Source organism: Acanthochromis polyacanthus, chromosome 1, assembly GCF_021347895.1.
Source record: "Acanthochromis polyacanthus isolate Apoly-LR-REF ecotype Palm Island chromosome 1, KAUST_Apoly_ChrSc, whole genome shotgun sequence".
Classification (NCBI taxonomy): Eukaryota; Metazoa; Chordata; class Actinopteri; family Pomacentridae; genus Acanthochromis; species Acanthochromis polyacanthus.
In genome coordinates, this window is record NC_067113.1 from 52,884,390 (window position 1) to 52,905,571 (window position 21,182).

Genomic DNA, 21,182 nt, shown 5'->3' on the forward strand with positions numbered 1-21,182 from the left:
CCTGAAAAGCCTCAGGCCGGTTCCTCATGACATCACATGGTTGCAGAATGACTTGTTCAGCATTCGTCTGTGAGGCAAGACTTCCTAAAGTCAGAGCGCGCTCACTGCTCTGTTCATGCTGAGACGGATAAAGGCTTCAGCTTCTTGTGCCTATTTTTTGAAAGGTAAGACAATTCCTTCTTTTTCTGGTTTATTTAAAGATCCAGTTTGTTGTTTTGTTGTGCATCTGGTGAAAGCTGAAGTGCAGATTAGGAGAAAGATTTTGGAGTTTTGTATTTGCTGCAAAGAAAGGCCCAAAACTTTCTCTCTTTTTTTGACTAAAATTGTACTGACAAGGGTAAGACTTACATCAGCCTGCAGATACAAGGAATTTACGTGTTCAAAAGCTCTTGAGGGAAATCACAGGAGTGCCACATTTTGGGTCTTTTTAATCTTTTAGTTCGCTGCCAAGCTGAAAAATCTCACCACTGAAACAAACTCCTCCTTGTTGACATGTCTTATCTTCAAGAATCACGTGTCTGCTTCATATTTCACTTTCTGCAGACATATTTAGAATCTTTAACAAGGCAAACAAGAAAACAGCTCTGAAACCTTGATGGAGACGCAAAGTTGTGACAAAAGCTAAAAAAATCAATCACTGAAAGCGCAGAATTTCTGTGTGTTTCTGCTGCTTAGCGTCTTGCAGGCATTATGCTGTCATGTGTTCTGTATGGCCGGGTATTAAGTTAATCCTTTACTCTGCGTTTCCATACTTTTGTCAGTGCCTTGTTTCTGGCTTATTAGAAAAGAGAAGTGTTGTATAGTTTGTAAGCTACTTGTGTAACCACTTTTAGCTGTGTTTTTGTTATTTTCTATGCGTCTTTTACAGGAAACTGCAGCCAGTTTGGAGTTATCTCATCATCTGATGTTGCTTCCTGCCTCCGTCGTCATGGCGACTGCGAGGGCCCCAGAGGACTGGATGCGGGGCCAGTGAGGAGGATTCCACTCCTGAGTGTTAAAGAGGTGTTTACCACACACGGCATCCTGTAGAAGAATCCCGGCTATGGAGGAGGAGGAGGAGGGGAGGGTGAACGGATTTGGACTGAGCCCAGCGAGGAGGAGAACCGAGTGGGGTCGCATCACTCTGCTGGACAAGACCAAGGAGTTCTTCCAGACCTGTGATGTGGAGGGGAAGGGCTTCATCACCCGCACTGATATGAGGGTTAGACATGGAGGCTGCGTGTGTTCAGTTTTTACACTTTAGGTGGTGTTGTTTGAGAAGGAAGATCACATTTCATTTTTTAGGGCTGCTACTAAGGATTAATCATTTGATCCTTAAAATATCAGATAATAATGAAAAAATAATGCCCACTCGAGTTTCTTCAAGCTGTTTTCTGTCTGGGTTTTGCTCTCAAACCATAGGTGTTCATATTAACTACAATCTAAGACCACAAAAAGAAGACATTCTATTTCTGAGCAAATTTTCTGACATTTTTCCAGGAAAATTGCTTAAACGCTCTGTCATTTGATAAAATTGTTGCAGCCCAGTAATTCTCCCAGCTCTCCCCGATTTAATAATTCCTTTAAAGCATGCTAAGAGGTTTGTTTTCCACTGCCCTTTCACTCTTTAACGTCCTTTATTCTCCTCTAAAAATGCATGGATGCTGGATGTGAACGCATTAAGCCTCGACTAAGAAGAACAATAGATCACACTGTTACCTGCAGTGCAATTCAGTGTCCAGTGTAATAGCAGTGAATAGCAAAGCACTTTAATGTCAATTCTGGGTGTTTTTCTCTTTTCTTTTTTCCATTTTATATTACCATTGTCAAAGAAGCACTTCACCCACTCAGCCCACTTGAACAGCCGGAGAAGTGGTGGACTGGCACCATTGATGGAGACGCTCATATAATATTCAGCTCACACACACACACATCATTAAACAGGCTGAAGTGAAGAGCGCAGGCAGGAACAATAACACACAAACCTCTTTAAAGCTCTAACTACATCTGAGCTGCATTGTCAGTTAATTAGGCCACATCTCTTGTGCGCCTCACGCCTTTTGTTGCTGTTGTGTGTATTGAGGGTTTCCATTAAAACTACCGTACAGTGACTCATAAAAGCAGCCACTTGGTGCCACTGTTTATTCAAAGCGAGCCGTGTTTGAGTTCTAACAAATCAGCAGGCACAAGTGGCTGATTTGAAGCGCAAACTCATCATGTGATGTGTGTTTGTTTAGCTATTCTGCAATAAAAGTAGCTTGAAATGGCTTCTAAATCTACTGCCCTGGGCTCGGCTCACGACAAATGCATGTTGAAGTAACGTCTGCTTGTGTCTTCTGTCCTGGCAGCGGCTCCACAGAGAGCTGCCTCTGTCTGCAGAGGAGCTGGAGGATGTGTTTGACTCTCTGGACACAGACCGCAACAGTTACCTCACACTGGAGGCATTCTCCTCTGGATTCAGTAGGTTTACTGCCATTAGAGGCCTGTAGCTTTTCATGCTTCTTGCTTCAAACAGCTTTCCGTGACTGTCAAATAGGGTGTCAAGTCAACATAAAATCACTTTATCTCCGGTTAGTTGCTTTTCATGGAGAATATTTTGCATGTTATTGCATTGGTTTGGGGTTTTTAAGGCCTTTAGAGGATGTAATTTTAGTTAGACAGAAGCCAATGTGGCTGCAAGGTAGATTTAAAGGAGAATAAAATGCTTGGATTGTTGTTTGACACTAACGCAAATAGATAAGAATTGATTCAGATAATGTGTGCATGATATTTTTGTGCAGCAAAACACCTAAATGTGCTGAAATGTACTTTTTCGTATGAATTACTTGTGTTTTCTTGCTTTGAAATTATATTCATGTATTTTTTTTTAAACTTTTATCTTCACAGGTTTTCATGTATTATTTTGTAGTCCTATACAGTAAAATATATAACTTTCAGAAATGTGCTCTCCAGCTTAAACGGTACACTTCAGATGCTACCAGTCTTCATCTGAAAACGCTGTTCCCGCATTTACTGCACGTATTTCAGGTCAGTTCCTGCATGGACGGAGAATCTCTGTGACTGACGACCAAAATCAGGGCCAGGTGGGCCCCGTCTTTAGGGCGAAGGAAGCCCTTTACCAGAGCCAATGGGAAGCCAAGCTGTCAGGAGTTGAAGATGACGAGGAGCGGCACTTTTGCATGCTGCTGGAGAGCCTGGGAGCCAGTAATGTGTTTGAGGAGTGAGTGGAATCACTGCAATATTCATATGTGTGCTTATTTATTGTTATGATTCCTGATTGGAGATGGTGGTTCATTTAGCTCCTCTCCCTTTGTGTGACGTTTAATTGTTCATTTCTGCAGTCCGGGTGAGGTTCGCAGCCTCTGGGCCCAGCTCAGGCGAGACGAGCCTCACCTCTTGTGTAATTTTGAGGAGTTTCTGGCCAGAGTGACCCACCAAATCAAAGAAGCCCACCAGGAAAAGAAGGAGATGGAGAGCGCCCTCCAGAGGTATGACAGAACACGTGTCGCTAAAGAAAGAGATTATACGTGGTGTTTTCTCTTCTGTGACATTTTCCTTGCCTCTAAGTGTGAAAAGGATGCAAATAGACAAAAAGAAAGCATCAGGCTTTGGAAAATTAGGTAGAAACACATGGATTAAAGAAAAGAGGTAATGGGGCAACATTGTCTGTGTATCTTGGGTTTAAAAGGCCACATTTCTCAGTTGGTTCCCACACTTAAAACTTTTAAGTGCTGCACTTTTTATGCCACAAAGCAAATATCCTTATTAGACACCTAAAGAATCTCTGACATAACAGTGTGTTTATATTATGGCCCCATGCGGGAGAGCGTTGGCATGGATTTACCTGTAATTCCTTATAGAACAACCCCTTTATCTGTGTCAAATGACCACTAATCTGGAGGCACACTCTCAAGTCCAACCACCTCCTGCCACAGTGGAAACCCATTAACGCTACGGCCGAGTGGACAGAACGGCTGTAATACAGCTCCAGTACATTGTTCCCATGATGTGCAGGGCAACATGCTCGATGCTTATTGAGATTAGGTGTGTGTGCGATGCAGTTTTTTTCCCTCCCGTTGCACTATGTGACAGCCTGTTATTTCTCCAGACTCTGCTAATTGGCTGTTTGGGTCTTAAGAGTTGTCAGAGGGAATGTAAATACCTCTCAGTGTTGGTTTTGTTGCTGTTTGTGTGCAAGTATTTATATGTATTTACACATACAGAGGGAATAATACAAGCTTAAACTCAGTTTAGACAATAGTTCTGCTCTGTTTGCAGATATCATGTCACACTGCTTGTCAATTCACCTTCACCTGCACAACACACCTCCATACTGTATATACATAATAGACAGTAGAAGTGGTAATCGCCTGCTTTCTTAATGCACGTTAACTCAATTTAACAGCTGCTTTTTTGATATCAAGTGCTAGACTTTCCTCACACTTGCTACAAAACAGAAATGCTTTAATTAATTTTTGCCTTGTCTTCAATCTAAGAGCCCTTTCACAAAGAATTTCGCCAAATGCTAAAAGTCTGAGTGAATTCTAGCCTTTGTATTGACAATTACAGTGATGGGAAAAAAATTTTCAGTCACCCTAAGCATTTGTGAAATATTACATTCAAGTGCAATTTTTTTTTTTTTTAGCACAGTCACAGCCAAATACTAAACAAATCCTAAAAAAGCCATTTAAACTTAAAATTAATTGGTTCCATCAAAATACATAATACATTTTGAGTATTGGGTCATTTTGGTACCAGTGATCCACTAATGAAGGTCATGCTTTTTATTAAAAGACACAGTTTTTGTTGCTGTGCTTCGTGTCTATATAAATCCAGCACATTTTAAAGTCATTCAGAGGCAAAAATGTCTCAAGCAAGAACAAAACAACAAAAATGTAGAAGAATTAAAAGCAGCAATTCCAGAAGAATGGGACAAGATTACCCCTCAACAGTGTGAAAGGCTCATGGGGAACATGCCAGCCAGGATTAGAGCTCTACTGAGTGCTAATGGCAGGAATACTAAATATTAGTTTGATGGTTTGATAGTTTTATTTTTGGTTCAGTTTTGAACACATTCTATATTATTTGCTGACTTTGATACAGACAATGTTGAGAGTTGACATCTTGAAATTGTCAAAAGTTTAATTTTCCTTGTAAACAATAAACAAAAAATATACAGAATTTGTGTCTGTCTAATGCAGCCACACCTTTTGAAGCACAGAAAAAGATTTTTCCAGAAATATTTCATGATAATATTTAAGATTGTGCAAAATTTTAAGGGTGTCTGAAAACTTTTTTCCACCGCTGTAAGTTAAGAAGTTTATTAAAAAAAACAGATCCTTCTTATGTTTTGAGGATCTACACAGGATCAAAATTTTTTATTGCCATGTCTTTTTCACGCACAAGGGATCTGACTTGGCGTTTTAGTGCATGACAGGAAACAGCAGCATGTAGACAGAAGTTGGTAGTAAGTGTTCTGAGACAAATGAGAAGCAGCGTTGCAAGTCAAATTAGCAGAAAGTGTAATCAAACATTTAAAGATCCCCGAAAGTCATAAAAATATGTTCAGTGTGCACAGAAATGTGCAAATGAGTGTGTAATCATATGTCCATGCTGATATAATGTCATTTCTACATCTCTCTAATGGGCTGTAAACAAGGATTACCTGATCATCTGTGGTTCGAGTAAACAAGACTATAACTCTCATGCTGACCTCTCTGCACTGACTCTGTTCATTTTCACACTGATTTTAAAATATTGCTGTTGACTTTCGAGGCTCTTGCATGATAAAAACGCCTTCCTATATAAGGGAGCCACTAGACCTGTACGAGCCTGGAATCCATCTTCGATCAGCAGATAACAGTGTTCTGGTTTTCTCCATTCTCCCCTCTTACTCTCTACACGGGTTTACCTCTGTTTTCAGCTCTTTCTGTCACCACGTCTCACTAACGTTCAGCTCAGCAGGACATTGAAAAATGTAGATATTCTTTTGATAAAATGGATCTTTAGTAAACTTTATTCTGAACTTGTTTTTTCCAGGCAAATAAGCAGCACTGGTTTTTGTTAATGTTTTGGTACAGCTTCCTTCCTCAACTTCCTTGTCACTATTATTAGCATGATGCTGAGGACACTGCATTGTTTAAAATGTGCCAAAAAACCCAAAAAGGCTAATGTGGAATCGGTATTGTTCAAATATATTTCATAGATTTGAATGGAGAAGTTGTAAGATGATGCAGTTTTAAGTTTAAGGAAAACGAGAGATAGAAACAATTCAAAAACATCAATTCTATTAACATAAAATGGACATTTATATGGAAGATATTTAAAGTTATTTTTACCAGCAAGTGGAAGATGAATCAAAGAAGAATTTTATGTATGTATGACAAGATAGAGTAAGTTTTGTTGAATGGAAAATGTCACAGCTTGTTTTAACTCGGAGTATTGAGTTGACCCCAAAAATGGTGAAACGACTTTTACATTTTTCTTCATAAGAGACTTAAAATATCTTTCAAAGCAGATCCTGACAGGTGACCAAAGGGATATTGCGATTATGTTGTTCCACCCCCAAATTGTGAAATGGCTAAACTGCTAATATTTGCTAAATCAGTTGCTAAATCAGTGACTTTTAGTTTCTTTATCTTTTTCATTTTTGCTTGGTTATTGTGTTTTTTTAAATCCTTTTGTGAAGCAAACATTTCTTTATAGCGTTGTTGGGAAACTGCTACATAAATAAATCTTATTTTTTCCATCTAACATCTAGCGCTGTTCCTCGTTACAGGAAGGCTGCAACACATGACAGCGAGATCCGACATTTGTACGAAGAAATGGAGGCACAGATCAAAAATGAGAAAGACCGACTGCTCCTGAAGGTACAAGAGCTCAGAACCCACCCCAGCACCTCCTCTTTTAGCGAGAAAATACAGCACAGCCATTGTTCTGTCTTCTTTAAACTTACAGGAAGATATAGTGTGCAAATGTGACTCCAGGAGACTATTTCCAAATTCCAAAAAGTTTCTCAGTATTCCCTTGAAACTTCAACATGTGCAGGTACAAGCTGATGTTGTGACATTACCACTAGTCTGGAAATCAGCCGTGAAATTTTCATTTGAACACTGTTTGCATACAAATAGATTCAGGATATTTCATGGAGGCAGAAGGAGAAGATGTAATGTTCTGAATTTTAAATTACATAATTGGAGCTTTTTGTGGAAGATTTCCAGCAGCATTTTATCTATCAGTTGTGGCTCTTTAACCTTAACTATGTGGCACTTTTTATCGCTGTGGCTTTTAACGTTTTGCTCTTCTGGCCCTGCAGGACTCTGAGCGCCTTCAGCTGCGCAGCCAGGACCTGGAACACCAGCTGGTTTCAAAGGAGAAAGAGCTGGAAAAGCTTTTCCAGAAACAGAAACGGGTGAGAAACATTTCCCAGTAATACCCACTCATGCTAGAGAGACAGAGAGAGAGAGACAGACAGACCTTTATTGTCCCCAAGGGGATATTCATTGTCATTGTCATATTGTTGCTATATAGACAAAATAACATAAGAGGTTTGTTTGTCAGGAGCAGCAGTGATGTTCCTGGGTCAGCTTGACCTGAGGCAAAAATGTCAGAAACCAAACAATCCCAAGAAACATTTTTATGAACTCCATTACAAGCCATCCAATCAATATTTAGTGCAGTGGTGTTCTTTACCTCTCTGAGATCGTGGTTCAATGAGAATTTATTTATTTCAAAGGATCCCCATTAGCTGATGCCAATGGTACTAGCTAGTCTTCCTGAGGCACGGAAAAAGAAACCAACCGTACATCAAAAGATCATATTTCCAGATCACATCAGTCAAAATTGACATCTTAATAAACATCATGTTTACGGTAATACTAACAGCAGCACATAAGTGCTGTGTAATCTTACATTTTATTACATTTGAACAAGTTGATATTAGTCTCCAGAGCAATCATTCAATCAATAGCAAGAAACGGAACAAGATACAACTCAAAGATAGGACGTTATATTTGTCGGACTGGATTATTGCTCAGTAATGCATTCTAAGATGGTATTTGAATGAGGCCTTGCTGTTAGTCTGTCGTATGTGGAGGGGGCAGCTATTCCAAAGTTTGATGACATGACAGATAACTGCCTTTTTCAAAGCGTTGGATTTTGGGCATGATAATGTAATTTGACATAATAACTCGCTTTTTTAAAATTCTTTTAAAAGATGCATGTTAAAACTTTTTTAATCTGCAATGGAAAGACCTACATATAAAATAGAATTGTTTTACATGACATTGTTTTTTTTATTTTACATTTCATGTTTGTTTTTTTTCATTTCATGGAGTGATGCTGATAAATGAACTCACCTCTTCTGTTCAGGATGGGTTCGCAATTTTATACGTTGATTACGTTTATCCAGCCGGGCAGAAGAAGTTTCATACAAAAAGTACTTTTAGCAAATTTTTTTTTAGACTTTTTTGCTTTTAAAATGAGTCAGTTTGACCCACAGGATAATAGAAGGGTTATAATGTTAAACATGAGCCACAGAGACCCAACAGCTCACCAGTTGGAGCGCACACTCAATGTACCAAAGCTGAATCCTTACCACAAAAGAAAGTCATATCCATTACTATAGAAAATAACACAACACATAATGTCGATAAAATCCGAATGTGTTTGTCTAGGGTTAAGTATTAATCCTTGTGTCATGGGGAGGGGATTTAAGCAGCACTCGTACTGTTCCGTTTCCACCGTACATGTCCTCTAAGCACACTCGCCCAGCATTATTGTGCTTTCATTCCTGTGAATATTGCCCCCTTCAGTTAGAGCTCCAGTGCCACGAGCTGAGCAGCGAGAAGCAGGAGAGCCACGTTGAGAACGTCAAGCTGAAAATGACCAACGACGAGCTGTCCAGGGCGCTGGAGAGCACCAGTCAGGAGCTGGCGCTGGCTCAGGAGCAGCTGGCCATGCTGCAGGAGCAGGCCGCCCGGCTGCACCAGGAGAAAGAGATGTGGGTATCAACATTTGTGTTCACCACTGAAGATACTGTCGTGTTTCCTCACTGCATTTAATTCCTAACTATGTCTGAGGAATGCTTAATCCATACTTGATCTATACCTTCACCCTAAATTCAGCTTTAAGTTAAAATAAGGCCTTAAACTGAGAATATGCTGAGAACTGGATGTTTTTTTTCTGTCATTTTTGTTGTTTCAGGGAAATGTACAGAGTAACTGAGGGGCTGCAGAGGGAGAAGCAGAGTCTAATGAAGCAGCTCGACCTCCTCAGGTATGACAAGGAGAATTTTTAGTTTCTAAAAATGTTCTGAGAGCGTTCTGCAAAGTTCTTGTCATGTTTTCAGTCTTCTTTTACTTCCTACAATATTGTTCTGAAAGTCGGGATGAAGTTCTCTTAAGACGCTGTTAAAACGGTCTTCAAAACAGTATTCAAATGCTGCTTTAAGACCGTTCTTTCCTTCGCTATTATGTAACATTGCGGGAACGTTGCATAAATAAAGAATGTCCTCAACAGCATCCTCACAATATTGCAGGCAAAAGGTTCTACCTTTTTTTTTAAATACCAAATTCCAGGGAAATATATTCTGTCTTCTCAGGCCTGGAAAACATCTGGAAAACACTTTTTGGATGTTTATTTCAGAACGTTCCTCTTTTATTATCGTGCAACGTAATCTGACAGCATCCTCAAAACATCCTCAGATTGTCTTACTCAACTTTTAACTTCACAGGGACATTATTTGAAATGATATAGTCCTTACAATGCTCTTTCAACATTAGATTAAAATGTTTTCTTTAAAACATTAATAGAACTTGTAAATAAAGTTAGCCAGTGTTGTATGAACATTCCATGCTTCCAGGGGAGTGCGTTTCAAACCTGGCTAGTAGCTGCTTTTAATCTTTTTGGCTTCTGGTTCAGTCCTAGTTATCACTCCTCACAAATCCAAACTAAGTTACGGGATTTACAAAGACTTTAGAAGGGCAGATAGAAACACTTAGAAAAGATTCCATGTTTCTTCTCCTCTCATTAATTTCTCAATCCTCCCAGAGAGATGAACAAACATTTAAAGGATGAGCGAGACATATGCTGCGGTGTTGTAAGTAAATTCTATTTTATGTAACTCCACTGAAGTGTCGACTGACGGATAGAGAAAGTTGTGTAACACATCCTTTTTGTTTAAACAAGCCTCGAACCTCACTCAGAAAGAAGCAGAAGCAGAGAGCAGGCCTTGCCAACATATTTGATGACGCCAGCCAACCGGCAAAAAGGTGATTCATTTATCATTGGACTTCTATTTTAACACAACTCACCCCACTCCAAGTGTTTCCTCTTCAGTATGATGTGAAAAGCATGTATTCAAAGAGGAAAAACAGAGGATATCTAATTCTACACTTAGAAAAATTAACATTTTAGTTTAAATCAGAAACATCTGAAGGCTTCGGCCTTCAAATTTCCATCTCAGCCACGTGACTTGATGCAGTACATCCTCTGTTTCTCCCCTGTTCCCAAAGAGCCCCACTGTTGGTGGATGGGTCCTACCAGTCTCTGGAGGCCTTGCCTATAGAGCACCTTCAAATCGTGTTTGTTGCTTCCTCCTCCTGCAGTGAAGATGACACCAGCACCACCACTATCCCTCCATCCTCCAACACGACTACCAGCCCCGCTGCATGCCAACAGCGCCCCTCGGTGAAGAAGAACTCCGGTTTAGCTAACGGTTATGCTCAACCCAGAATGCACGATGTGAAGGCGAAGTCCAAAGAGGCGTCCGGCAAAATGGCCGCCACCAAAAGGGTGATGGGTAAAGAGAGAGAGAGGTCAAGAAAAGTGGAAATTGAGAAGAAAGCAGGGGTAGAAGAGGAGGTGTTGGACGCCCCGCCAGATGGGTGGCCTCTCCGGCGAGTCATCTCCATCGAGGAGGACCACCTGCCCCACCTGCTCCAAGGTGGAACCCAACTCTTGCTCCACCAGCTCAGTGAGGAGGAGGACGATGAGGAAGAAGAGGAAGAAGTGCAGAGTGACATTGAATCTGGTGTCGTGGCCACAGATCTTTCTGCTACACCTCCTTCCAGTCAGATCCCAGCGTCAAAAGAAGCTTCTCCTGCGAGGAAATCCTGCTTTACAGGAACAAAGAAGACACCGGCGTTTCCAAGAGGACAACCTGTCGGGAAGGAGGCCCAGCAAGTAGGTCTTCAGCTCTGCAACTAAAAATATGTCTTAATGTTGAATGATCTACAGTTTTATTTTGTCACTCTCTTCCTCAGAAGGCCAAAGAAGGAGCTCTGTTTGCCCCAGATCGCCTCTTTAAGGTGGTGCTGGTTGGAAACTCCAGCGTAGGAAAGACGTCCCTGCTGCGCTCCTTCTGTGAGGGCCGTTTCCACCCTTCCACTACTGCCACTGTGGGTGAGAAGAAAGACATTGTGATTGTGTTGTGTACGGTGCAAATGCTCAGGGGGCTGTTTTTGACCAAATCTGACCGGCGTGAACGTGTTTGTAGATGCGAACACAGAAGATCGCAGGGCGACTTAGTATCACATGAAAGGGCTTGTGAAGTCACACTGCCTGTCTAAGAGCCCTGGCACACATTGTACAGCAGATTATGTCACTTCTGATGAATTTTTCTCCTCGCTTTCATCTTTCCCAATCCTCCTTTGAGCCTCGTTATCACCACCTCGTTTCCTGCTTCTCTCCTGAAAATGGGCAACTTTCAGTATCAACTTAGACCCCCTAGTGGCCAGTCGTTTCTTTGTTCCTCTGTCAATAAATCCTTAAATTTTGAGAACTCACTGAAGCAACAAAACTAAACTCAAATCTTCTTGTCAGGTATTGACTACAGTGTGAAAACCCTAACCCTGGACAACATGCAGGTAGCCATGCAGCTTTGGGACACTGCAGGTCAAGAGAGGTGAGTGAACTTTTACTTCAACATGCAACATATTTATGTTGCTCTGTTGAACCTTTTAAGCCTTGCAATACCTTGAACCTGCAAGAGAAGTTACAACAGTTTGAATAATATATTGTCCTGACTGTTTTCGGACATAGTTTTGCAATTTTATTGCAATCTGGCCGCAATTTTGGGTAAAAATGAAGCATAATGTGTAATATGTAAATATTAAAAAGCACATTTTCGACACATATGATTCCTCCAGTAGTGCTTCATTTACATAAATAGGCATATATATATATATATATATATATATATATATATATTAAGTGTACTTTTGATGTACTAATAGCAGTTAATGTGCTGACACAGGTACCGCAGCATTACCAAGCAGTTCTTTCGTAAGGCAGACGGTGTGGTGGTGATGTACGACGTCACGGTGGAGGAAAGCTTCAAGGCCGTGCAACCGTGGCTCACCAATGTCCAGGTCAGACATTTGACCTCGGACCTTTGCTGTTCTGTGCAACTCTTGCCTTCTTCATCAGTGTTGGAGATTACATTCTCCTCATTCTTTGTTTTTAATTTTGCATGACACTTATTTAGAGTTGCTTATCTTTCGTATACGGTCTTTTTTTGTGTCACAACTTGTAAATTATACATAGACATCAGGTAACAGTAGAATCTTCCATGAATAAATCAGAGTTTGCAAGATTTTTGACCCATATTGAAGGCTAAAAGACGACGGTTGCGTCAACCTCATGCAAATTGCAGCTTGCCATGGGCCATGTATTTCACGCAGCTTCTGCCTCTCCTTCTGCTATGTGTGTGTTTCAAAATCCCCTCCACCATGGGAAACAACAACAACCTCCAGACAGCAACATACATGCTAAGAATCTCAAGTTTTGCTAAAGCTTTGGATTGTGTAAAAAAGTGGCACTGCTCGTTTATTTATTTATTTTTTAGTTAATTATCCCTTTAGTGGCAGCATTCACCTTCCTGCATGCAAATGTTCCATCAAAACAATTCCCCTGTCGCTGTTTTAGGTGAACACTGTGGATGTGTCCCCTTTTTTCTTTTTTTTTTAATTGCTCTCCAAGACAGTTGTGATTGGTTTAAAGAAAAATAAGCATGCCAGAGCCCATTGCAGAATAATGCAGAATGATTGCATTGTCAGACCATTCTACACAGCAGTGTGTCGGTGCTAAAGAATGGTCTGACCACATTAACCTTAACTTAAGCAATTGTGACAGTTCTATATTTAAAGACCCCCTTCTGGGAAGAACAGATTTTTTTTTTTTTTTTTTTTTACCTTGACGTGTATATGTCTATTTATATTCTAAAAGACACATGAGAGAAATCAGCAGTCCATGCTACTGCTGAGCATTTCTGCCATGCAATGTTTCATAAAGTGGTTTCATACATAAGTCCTAAATAACCAGTCTTATAAACTTGCGGGATGAGGATTTTTCTGTCATTATTCGTCATCAGAATCAGTTTCAAGTTCAAAGCTCTATGGCTAATTTTTGACAATACCACAACTTCCGATTGTGTAGCGTAGATTAATTTAATTGTTGAGTCATAGTTCTGGGTAGTTGACGGCTGAAGACCGAGGCAAGGAATTCTTAGATCTGCACATTTTAGAGGAAACAACACTTTAGAGAAACTCATATCCTTTCCACTGCATTTTTTATTAAAAACCAGTGAATTACCCTCATTGAATTGTAATCTGTGAGAGGTAAAGAACACTATTGCAGTAAATATTTATTGAAATGGTTTGTAACAGGGTTAATAATGAGGTTTTTGGATAATTATACATGCCCTGGGTCAAACTGACCCACAAACATTATTGCTGTTCCTGAGAAACAAACACAACAGGAGGGTTAAGGAAGAAGGGGATGATATTCATGGAAAAAATTACTATGTTATGCAGAGATACACAGAGATGATTTTTTTTTTTTTTTTTTTAGAGATTTAATGAATGGCCAGAGAGAGTTACTTTAATCTGTCTTTTGCCAGTACATCTTAAAGTGCAATAAAATATTGCTGGAGCACTCCTCCAAGAATACTAACCTGCTTTTTATTTTCTCAGGAAGCAGCAGGTGAAGGAATCCCTATTCTCCTGCTGGGCAACAAAATGGACATGGGTGGAGACAGGGAGGTGTCATTTAAAGATGCCGAGCAGCTGGCTTATGTAAGTCTAAATTACAGCTCATGGATAATTGATCCAAGCACTTTTTATGGGCTTTTATAGCCTTCCACTGGATTGCTTTTACACGCTTGTCTTCACACAAAATCATAATAAATGTAATGGAGTGACTCCTTGTCAGTGCTTTTAAAAAATTACTTGTGTTGTTGATTCTGCACCTTTAATTTGATTCTAATTCAACACAAAGATGGACATTATTGACAGTTTAGCACAGAGCCGCCAGCACGTCTGACTCATCTTTGTGGGTTTGTCCTGTGTAGGACAACAAGGTGATGTTCTTTGAGGTCAGCGCCTACACAGGCAAGAATGTGACGCAGTCGCTGACACACCTGGCCAGGTAACATCCCCACTGTGACTTGTTTCAGGCTGTCCAAACACACTAAACTACTCCACTGCACACCAGTCATCAGATGCATAATGATTAGCAACGCTAACTCCACCCTGTCATGCAGTGGCCTCTCTGTTTTTCTGTCTTTCTCAGAGTGCTAATGGAGCAGGAGGACAGAGTTCGAGACACAACAGTCATCCTCAGTGCTCAGCCTGTAAAGAAAAAAGCCTGCTGCAAGTGAGCACACCCAGAAAAAACAGCTAAGATCCACCTATATACTCAATTTACTGAGTTCTGTCCATTTTGGGCAGTGGACATTTACAGTTTTTGTGGTGACCTGATGGCGGAATGGTTGGGGCCAGTACTACATGGGTGCTAATGCCCTCAACGATGACTCCTTGATTTGAATCCTTGCCATCCAGATTATTCGCTGCATCTTCCCCCTGCTATCTTCCCTCGATTTTTTTTTTTTTCTCCCCCCCCAGTCGTTCTCTACCGTCTTTGCCAATACATGCACAAAAATGTCCAAAACAAGCACTTCGGGAACAAAAATTGCATTTGGGCTGATGTAAAAGCCTCATTTTGAATGTGTGCCTTGTAACAAGCAGTCCTATGCTGAAGTCAGCATGGAGGTCTGTATTGCCTACGTGAACAAACTGCTGTCAGGCTTAAGTAATGAAGCTCAGAGGAGCCTGCCTGCAGTAAAACCTAAGAGCTGCATCTTTCCCTGTATATAATGCTGTGTTTCCAAATCGCAGTACTATACTACTGTCTATAAGATTAAAGATATTCTGCATTGTAATTAGTTCAGTTAAAAAACCTTCACTTGAGAGAAGAATCATCAAAGTACTGTAGCTTTTCCACAACTGAATGTTAGACTGCAAATCTTAACTCCTCTGCAGTTCTCTGGGGTGGATTACTGTTTGTTACGTCGCAAAAATAGTAGTAGTTTCAAATGAAAATCATTGAAAATGAAAACTCTGACTTGATTCTTTGACATTTTATTCATCTTCACGTTCAACTTTTTTTTTTATATTCTTTGATCATCTCATCTCCAATACACGCGTTACATGACATATTGCATCTGTGTTTGTTACTGTTCTGAGGCATTGTTCTGTTTTTGTTCTGGCACCAGTTGTTCTGAGTCATCATCACTTAAAAGAAATAAATTACATTTCACATCTTTCTGAAATCAGTGAAGCAAAAAAAGAAAAAGTTCCACATGCAAATATTAAATAATAAAATAAAACACAATTAATTACTGTACTTTCTATACAATTATACAGTTTGCAATAAATCTGAAGAAATCGCCAAAGAAAAGATACTGTTAATGACTGTGCTGTGGCCTTCTCGGCATCAAACAGATCAATGTTTTTCAATTAGCTCTACAAACCATTTAAAAACTCATGAATGCTTTTCATTTCATACTCATTTCACACTCAAAATAATTAAATTCCCAGTGAGAGAAACAGAAAAAAGTCAAGTTAACGTAGGATGTTACATTCAACCATGTGCCGATCAAGTTGGTACAGGTGATGGCACTATTGCTGATAGATACTTGCCAATTCTGATGACATCACTGAGATGCTGGCTTGATGGCATCTAATCAGATGCATCCGTTTGCCCTCCCTGGCCACCTGGAGTGCTTGTTGGAGAGCCTGGGCCCTCCCCCTCCCCAGGTGTGTCCAGAGGGGCTGAGGGTCGGTCCACACCAGGGGCTTGTTCCTCTTCCTAACGCATTTTGTAGTCGTGGGATATGGCCGCCTCACATAGTTGTCCTTTAAAGTCCAGCTCGAGGGTGAACTCCAGATCACGCTATGAAAGGACACAATGACAAAGTGAGAAATGAACAGAAAGAATGTTTTGATTAAATTGCTCAGTGAAACAAAGCGCTCGCACAAAAAAGCAGTGGGGGAGCCTGTTAGCTCTGTCCAACAATGTCCGCCTACCAGTACTTCTAAAGCTCACTAATTAACACATTATATATTTAATCCCTGCAACAACAAAAAAAACTGAAGCGTTAAAACAGCCATTTATAGTTTTGCGGGGGGTTCTCCTAAAATCTGTCACTGTTTCTAGTTTTTGTGCGAAACTAAACTAAGTAGCTGCTGTTTGTGGCCTTAGATTTAACAAACAAATCTAAAAATTGTATCGACTATCAAAATGAATGTCCAGATTTCCAAAAATGTTTCACTTTAAAGGTCCCATCTGGTGAAAGTCCATTTTTATTATGATTTCTATATTTTTAAAAGTAACATCTGTTAGAATACCCTCAACCTAATAGCCTCAGCTTCAGAAAACAGTCAGATTTTTGCCCAGTTTTTAAGCACCAACTGAGAAATCATTTGTCGTCAAGCTAAAAATTTGCATAACTCTGCCCATTGCTTCTAGGTGAGCTATTCTGAAAGAGCAGCTACCTCACAGGTAGGGTTTCTTTACTTTCTAAAGCTGCTATGCTAACTCTAAAATTTCTCGGCGAAGAGCGAAACACAACAAATGTTCTATTTTGGTTGCAAGATTGAACACAAGAGGCTTCATGCGTTCCCACCATCTGAGGAACAGAAGATTCAGTGGATTACTGTTATTTCTAATGTCTACGTTACTGAAGCAATAGAAAAACCATCGGCGTTAGCACATTGCATCGCTAATGTGGCTAATGTTAGCATTAGCTCTGATTTTTTTTTTTATGTTCACAGGTCAGAGCTTACTTGAAAAATTTGAAAACGAATAAGAACTGTGTTTTCATGTCGTCTGTTGGGCTGAGGTGTTACCTAAATTTTGTGTTCACATTGGTTTGCTTCTCTCCTGCTTTTTGTGCTCACATATACTGCATTTTGATAGAGCTAAATTCCAAGAAAATCTGCTTTCATTTACGTATTTTTTGTTTCCGTCATAAGGTAATGGAACAAGGATGAAATAGTGACTAAAACACGGTCCGTTAAGACTACGTGTTAACCAGCACTTACTTCAGAGCCAAGCTGATTTTATAACCAACTGCTATGTAGTCAATTCAGCTATATTCACATATAAAATTAAAACTCAGAGACAAAGTTGGTGTTGGCTGGCATGCAGTCAAATGTTTTTGCTCTGTGTTTTCAATCACGAAGAGAGTCTTCTTCCTGAAGGTGGAATTTAATGCTACAGTTACTGAAACAGTCTGTTTAGAACAGGGCTTATGCAGTCATGGTGATATGAATTATCTTTGCAGTATTTTTAGAAATCCAAAGACACATTCTGGGAACATGTGACACTTTCAGGCGCACATGCAATTAATGTTGGTGAAACCGAACATACTTTCAGTTGAGTCGTTCTGCCTGTGATTTAAGGATCCTCATCCTTCTTCCACCAGTGTTTAAATATACGCTCTTACCACATTCTTCTCATTGGGTCTGACGGCAACACTGCCAAAGATCTCCTCTCCCTTCTTGACAGTTAAGTAGTCCTCTAAATAAAACACAGTCTGCTTCCAGTGTGTGCTCGGAGCATCTGGAGCTGAGGATAGGATGTGAAGAGGTGAAGGGAAAGATGATGAAGAGGATGATTAATAGAAAGGAGAGAAGGCAAAACAAAGTTAAAGTGGCAAAAGCAGCAAAGCGAGGCCTGGAGGAAAGAGGCGTTACGGGGAGTAAGGGAAATTAAAAGATGTACAGAACAGTTCTGATGGGCACTAAACAGCCTCAGGCACATTAGCGTGGAAGAAATTTAACAGCAAAAGGGCTGAAATTCACTCATCCAGTGGGAGAAATACAGAGGCTGATAGGAGAGAACTCCTTCAGTGATGCTCAGCCTCAGGCCCAACAGCCACAGCCAAACATAGAACCTCCTCTACACAATATTATGTAAGCAGTGGATGCATGAATGTATTAACATAGGCTTACATAACGGCCCAGCTAGTCTCACTATAATAGGTGTCCTCGACACCTCGGTTAGAAGTGCTCGGAGATCCCGTCGGTGGAAACGCTGGTTTGGCTCATGTAACACCAGCAGAGTGTAGCCAAGAGCTGAGCTGGTTAAACACAGGAGCTGCCCTTTAATCCTTACCATTCAAAATATTCATGTCGCTGCAGGGTGGGCCAAAGAAAACTACTTCTCTTACCTCCATGTGGAAACACTGATAGAAATTTAGTTTTAAATGTTCAGGTTTTAAATTGTTATCCAAAAGCACGTTGTCGTCAGTTTTCAGACCCAATGTCTTTGATAGACAATAGTTAGAGTTGAAATCAAGTTTTGTGATTTATCAAGTGAAACAAGAACAGTGTTTCAAAAAGCAAATGATTTTTTGTGAATTTTAAATGACGCGAGCACAGTGGTATATGTATATTCTAATTTACTAAACTGAGTGTTGCAAATGTCCGTATAATCCCATGTGGATTTGAAGGAAACTCTTGTTACTCCGCCAAGGAACATGCCAGAGTTACGTATGTGATGATTGCCGTATGTTTGTCCTTCCGTCTGTCTGTCTGTTCTCAACATTACTCATAAACGGACTAGCGGATTTGGATGAAATTTTCAGGTAAGGTCAGAAATGACACAAGGACCTCTTGAATAGATTTTGGCAGTGATGCAGCTTATAGTCTGAATCCACGGATTTGTATCAATGAGAGATAGCGGCACAGCGTCATTGTAACTATGACAACAAGTGAACACTACGTCATCTTTTTAAGATTTCAGCTGAGAGAAATGATACGACTGAGCAGTCTTGGTGGACTACTGTGCTCTCTGAATGCTTTTCTTGATTTTAACCATTCAACCCCGAATGTCATGTTATCTTTTTTTATTAAATAAAAAAAACTCAAATGACAACATTTATCCGATCCAGAAACTGAAAAACACATACAAAACATGTGGTACATGCAATACCTTTAGAACATTTTTACCAAATCTCAGGTTAAAATCGAGATGCTTGATGAAAATCACTTAATTCTGCATGTCTCTATTTAAACATTTCCCAAAAATAAACCACTTGCTCCAACCAGATTCTGTAAATAAAGAGATATAAAAAAAACAAAACAAAAACAAGACGCGACTGGCTCAGTGGTGATCAGCAGCCGTGGCAAAAATTCAGGGACTTTCTGGCTGAACTATGAGCCAAATTCATTTAGAAAAATGTTGTTGATTCCAGGTTATTTTCAGTTTTTGGAAAATAATCACTTTTGCTTCCAAAATTTTGTTATGATTTCTAGTAATATAACTGTGCCATTCTGCACATAGGACATCCTTCAACATTCTTGCCTTCTAGTCATGGTTGTGCTGTTTCCATAGAGATGCAGGATTTATACTGTAGTGAAAAATGAACCAAAAATGAGTATAAATGTAAGAAGGACAGAAAACACAGAGTACTGCTTGGAAGTGTAGCACATGTTATCACTCCAATGTTAACTTTGTCCTTTTTTTTTTCTTTATTTCTTTAAGTATACGTACATCTGATCTCCTTTCTTTATATAGGAGTAAATGCTAAAAGTCAATTTAGTGTGTGTTTAATGAACCAAAGTGAATGTGTGGATAGACATGTTTCCTTTTCTCATTCTATATTTCTTCTGTTGCCATGTCCGGTGCCTTGCAATGCAGTTCTGCCAGACAATCATAGGAAGTTGTTCACGATACAGAATGGTGCAGAGTTTGACTCAGGACATGAGCACCACAGAAAGTATTTTAATCACCTTTGTTATATTAGAGTGGAGGAAAGATATACTAAATGCATGCCAATTAAATGAAATATGGTGCTCCATACTATTAAAAATATTTCTATGTTTGGGAGAGGTAAAACTTGCACAGAAATGAATATATCTGATACAAAAATGACTCTCACCAGTAGAGAAGCCAGTCTTCTTGTGACATTTGGTGAACTCAATGGTAAAATAGGTGACCAGAGCATGGACGTAGTCATTGCGCTGGATCTGCAGACAGAAGGCTGAGGTGAAGGACAGGTCCTCTGGCTTCACAGTGTAGATGTCCACTTCCTGGAACAACCACATGGATTTACGGTACAGTCATGTGCAATCGCAAGACACAACTTGTCTCCAACACTTGCGATCTCTCACACGCATCACATGTACAGTATATGTCAGTCCTGCTTGATTATTCACCGCGATTGTTGTGCGTGTGCAGAGTGTATGTGTGCGAAAGCCCACAGGTTGAATCACGGCTGGCGAATGAAGCCTGCTCGCAGTACACATGCTGAGTGGGTGTCCTCCTTCAAGTCTACTAGGGAGGGAGGTTGTGTGTTATATCAAGCGCTGCCTTATGGATGTAGCCACGGATTTATTGTAAGTATCACATTGTGCTGCTGCTCCGCGTCACAGTGGGTCCAAAATAGAAAAAGAAGCACCTCTTGCATGGTGCTGTATGATGATGGGGAGCGATTCTTACACCGCAACATGTTCACGCTGCCCGGCCTGTTGGACTATGGATTCCTCAGCTATGTGGCGTCAGTATGACAGATTGTGATTTAACACCTCTGTCCTTTCCAATGATACCAAGACTGTATCATAGACAGCAAATTGTAGGAGGAGAGAGAAGGAATAAAAAAACCCAGAAGCGACTTTGTAATTTTAGCATGTGAGGAATGACTGGCAGTTTGAATTACGCCGGGGTGAGACGGCTGGCAGAAGAGGCGAACGGGGTGAATAAACCCTGAATACACCCATGTGAAAGAGATACAGGCAGCGAGAAATAATTTTCAGACAAGCATGTCAGTAACTAACCAGTAATGGGGCCTCCATCCTAACACATTAATCACTTTTTTTTGAACACACAAAAAAAGAGGAACATCTTGTATCGAAGTG

The 21,182-nt window shown here is 40.2% G+C and overlaps 2 protein-coding genes across 4 annotated transcripts in view; one reads left to right on the top strand and one right to left on the bottom strand.

Moving 5' to 3' along the window:
• Positions 1-15,580, top strand: cracr2ab (calcium release activated channel regulator 2Ab). Of its 3 annotated transcripts, none has more exons than XM_022202553.2 (18): positions 1-164; positions 869-1,201; positions 2,328-2,439; positions 3,007-3,199; positions 3,321-3,467; positions 6,758-6,848; positions 7,295-7,390; positions 8,793-8,980; positions 9,184-9,255; positions 10,030-10,078; positions 10,168-10,250; positions 10,494-11,163; positions 11,244-11,382; positions 11,803-11,884; positions 12,236-12,350; positions 13,953-14,054; positions 14,330-14,406; positions 14,551-15,580. In XM_022202553.2, exons 2-18 carry the CDS (start codon positions 1,043-1,045, stop codon positions 14,636-14,638), a joined length of 2,463 nt encoding a protein of 820 aa, XP_022058245.2. In that variant the 5' UTR covers positions 1-164; positions 869-1,042; the 3' UTR covers positions 14,639-15,580. The 3 variants fall into 3 exon arrangements, 2 of the variants coding, with proteins under 2 accessions (XP_022058245.2, XP_051815261.1); XM_051959301.1 differs by having other exon boundaries at positions 10,587-11,163; XR_007946836.1 differs by lacking the exons at positions 13,953-14,054; positions 14,330-14,406; positions 14,551-15,580 and having other exon boundaries at positions 11,244-11,378.
• prmt8b (protein arginine methyltransferase 8b) overlaps positions 15,383-21,182 on the bottom strand; it is a 16,744-nt gene continuing 10,944 nt past the window's right edge. The window contains exons 8-10 of the mRNA XM_022202554.2: positions 20,207-20,357; positions 17,768-17,889; positions 15,383-16,212 (exon numbers count right to left, since the gene is read on the bottom strand). Coding sequence (XP_022058246.1) covers positions 16,129-16,212; positions 17,768-17,889; positions 20,207-20,357 — 357 coding nt within the window. The 3' untranslated portion in view covers positions 15,383-16,128. The remainder of the gene's footprint in view (positions 16,213-17,767; positions 17,890-20,206; positions 20,358-21,182) is intronic.

Coding starts and splice junctions, on each gene's coding strand:
- cracr2ab (XM_022202553.2), top strand. CDS start 1,043: ATGGAGGAGGAGGAGGAGGGGAGGGTGAACGGATTTGGACTGAGCCCA. Junction 1,202..2,327: donor TCACCCGCACTGATATGAGG/GTTAGACATGGA, acceptor CTGTCCTGGCAG/CGGCTCCACAGAGAGCTGCC. Junction 14,407..14,550: donor TCGCTGACACACCTGGCCAG/GTAACATCCCCA, acceptor TGTCTTTCTCAG/AGTGCTAATGGAGCAGGAGG.